Source organism: Kickxella alabastrina (genome assembly GCF_025024165.1).
Source record: "Kickxella alabastrina strain RSA 675 chromosome Unknown BX661scaffold_73, whole genome shotgun sequence".
Taxonomy (NCBI): Eukaryota; Fungi; Kickxellomycota; class Kickxellomycetes; order Kickxellales; family Kickxellaceae; genus Kickxella; species Kickxella alabastrina.
This window is the reverse complement of record NW_026251544.1, coordinates 1-3,338: the sequence shown is the minus strand read 5'-3', so window position 1 is coordinate 3,338 and position 3,338 is coordinate 1. Positions and strand designations below refer to the sequence as shown.

The 3,338-nt window shown below is 48.4% G+C and overlaps 1 protein-coding gene across 1 annotated transcript; it reads right to left on the bottom strand.

Annotated features, from left to right (window-relative positions):
- Window positions 1-3,003: 3,003 nt before the first annotated feature.
- BX661DRAFT_126825 (uncharacterized protein) lies at window positions 3,004-3,162 on the bottom strand (the record flags this gene model as incomplete). Its single annotated transcript, XM_051532478.1, has 1 exon — window positions 3,004-3,162. A coding segment is annotated over one exon (159 nt), but the record flags the coding sequence as incomplete, so codon positions are not given.
- Between the last annotated feature and the right edge of the window lie 176 nt (window positions 3,163-3,338).

Below are 3,338 nucleotides of genomic sequence, written 5' to 3'. Positions count from 1 at the left end.
TGCACCGAGCAGTCGCGCTCAAACAAGTGCACGGCGTTGCCCAGGCTGTCTGCAAATATCTGCACTTCGACGTGGCGCGGGGTCTCCAGGTACTTTTCAATCAGCACCTTCTGGTCTCCAAATGATTTCATCGCCTCTCGTCTCGACGCCTCGAGCATCATGTCGAACTCGTCGGCGCCCCTGACAATCCGCATGCCCTTGCCACCGCCGCCGAGCACTGCCTTGATCAGCACCGGGTACCCAATCTCTGCCGCCTTTTCTTTGAGAAACCCAGCGTCTTGCTGCTCGCCATGGTACCCAGGAACCACGGGCACGCCGGCTTCTATCATAATCCGCTTGCTCTCGGACTTGCTCCCCATCTTCCTCATTGCCGACCCAGGTGGCCCAATAAAAGTCACGCCGGCATCGGCCAGTTCGTCAGCAAACGTTGCGTTCTCCGACAAAAATCCATATCCGGGGTGAACGGCCTGCGCTCCAGACCTCTTCATCACCTCGATAATCTTGCCTGACTGCAGGTAGCTTTCGGACACTGCCGCTTTGCCGATCAGGTAGGCCTCGTCGGCGAGATTCACGTGCAGTGCATCTTGGTCTGCTTCGCTGAAAACGGCCACGGTCTTGATGCCCAGTTTGCGTGCTGTGTGCATGATGCGGCAGGCAATCTCGCCACGGTTGGCTATGAGGATCTTGTCAAACAGAGGCTTGCGCTCTTCTGCAGATGAGATTGCTGTGGCCGCGGCCGCAGAGCTGTAGCGCCGCTGAAGAGAAAGGTGCTGCTGCTGCAGCAGCTGGTGGTGGTGGTGTTGTTGTTGTTGTTGTTGGAGCAGGCCCCGAGTAGCCATTCTGACCTTGCCTGGTGCCAGTCGCGAGTATCCACGCAGTATAGACATGAGGAAGTGATTTGTATAATGTAGGGTGTGCGGCTTTGTGGTTACGAGAGTTGTAAAATAAAATAAAATAATGAATAATACAAAAAAATGTTAAATAAAAAAACAAAAACAAAAAAGAGAGACGAATGAATTTGATGATGTATCCTCGTCTGCTCGCTTGTTTTTCATATTCACAAACCGCGAGGGACAATGGCTTTCACAATGCTGATATTCAAATACGTGTATTCTCATAAAAATAACAATGAAACCGATAGCAGGTCGTGGGAAAAGTCGAAAGCAGAGATCAACAATAGTCACATGGTGCCTAAAATCCTACTTTCCCACGCACAGCTTTAAATAAAAATGAATAAAAAGTGTAAAAATCGAAAGATGGAATAAAAACGGAAAAGATAGCAGTCTCAGAACAACAGCATGAAGCCAGCCACCGCGGCAACAATAGTCATTGCAGCCGGACCATACGACTTGAAAGCGCTCTGTGCGTCGCTGGAGTTTCCAATTGCTCTCCGAGTGGTCGCATAAGTGGTGTAAATCTCGCCACTCACAAGGATAGTGTAGCTGTACACTTCCTCGACATAACCATCACTGTCATTCTCAGCCATCATTGCTTGGAGATCTGGAGGTATAGGTGCACTGATTATAGGCTCTGAAATATCCCCAGATCCAAAAGTTAAGCTAGAGGAGCTTAATTTAGTGGCAACATCATCATTTTCATCAATGACTGGAGGGGGTGGGATGCTCACGCCATCATACGGGTCAAAGGTGCTCGAGGTCGAAGAGTCAGTGTTTGACTGAGCACCATTATCTGATGAAGTGCTTACCTGCTGGGTTTCATCATTAGAAGTGACACTTTGGTTGTTATCATCAACAGGAGTATTGCTGCTTGACTGAGCACCATCATCCGATGAAACGCTCACCTGCGGGGTATTTTCGTAAGAAGAGACACTCTGGTTGTTGTCGTCAACAGGAGTATTGCTGCTTGACTGAGCACCATCATCCGATGAAACGCTCACCTGCGGGGTATTTTCGTAAGAAGAGACACTCTGGTCGTTGTCGTCAACAGGAGTATTGCTGCTTGACTGAGCACCATCATCCGATGAAACGCTCACCTGCGGGGTATTTTCGTAAGAAGAGACACTCTGGTCGTTGTCGTCAACAGGAGTATTGCTGCTTGACTGAGCACCATCATCCGATGAAACGCTCACCTGCGGGGTATTTTCGTAAGAAGAGACACTCTGGTCGTTGTCGTCAACAGGAGTATTGCTGCTTGACTGAGCACCATCATCCGATGAAACGCTCACCTGCGGGGTATTGTAGTAATGCGAGCCATCCTGGGTTTCGTTGCCAACAGGAGTATTGGTGCTTGACTGAGCACCATCATCCGATGAAACACTCACCTGCGGGGTATTTTCGTAAGAAGAGACACTCTGGTTGTCATCAACAGGAGTATTGGTGCTTGACTGAGCACTATCATCCGATGAAACACTCACCTGCGGGGTATTGTAGTAATGCGAGCCATCCTGGGTTTCGTTGCCAACAGGAGTATTGGTGCTTGACTGAGCACCATCATCCGATGAAACACTCACCTGCGGGGTATTTTCGTAAGAAGAGACACTCTGGTTGTTGTCATCAACAGGAGTATTGGTGCTTGACTGAGCACCATTATCCGATGAAACGCTCACCTGCGGGGTATTGTAGTAATGCGAGCCATCCTGGGTTTCGTTGCCAACGGGAGTAGTGCTGCTTGACTGGGCTTCATCAGATGACAAAGCAGAGCTTGCCTGACCTTCTCCTGTCGGCGCATTGGTGCTTTGAAAGATATCAGAATAAGCCGGATTATCAATTGGCAGAGTAGAGTAAATCTGATTCAACGGAGAGCTGGAAGAAGCAGAATTTACCGCAGTACTCCCAGTTGGAATCTGGGGAGCTTTGTAAACAGACGACAAGTCCAAAGAAATTTCAGAGCTAGAATCACCCTGGATCACAGAGTTCTGAGAGGAGATGGTTGGAGGGGAGGGATATTATCGTACGGCCAGCTGAATGACGAACTATTACTTCCACTGTAATTAGAATCACTTGGCCCGATGGTATTGTCAATAAAGCTGGTATCGTCTCCATTTTCTACGTACTTTTCGTCATAGTCGCCGTTTTCATTGTAGCCTTGATCATTGTAACCGTCGGCATTGTAACCTTTGGAGTTGTATCCCTTGGAGTTGTAGCCATCAGAGTTGTAGCCATCAGAGTTGTAGCCATCCGAATTATAGCCATCCGAATTATAGCCATCGGCGTTATAACCATCTGTATTATAACCATCCGTATTATAGCCATTGGAATTATATCCACCAGTGTTGTAGCCATCGGAGTTGTATCCGTGCATGTTGTAACCATCCGAATTATAGCCAGAAACATTATAGCCATCCTCGTCATATCCGCTGTCGTTATACTTCTTGGCTG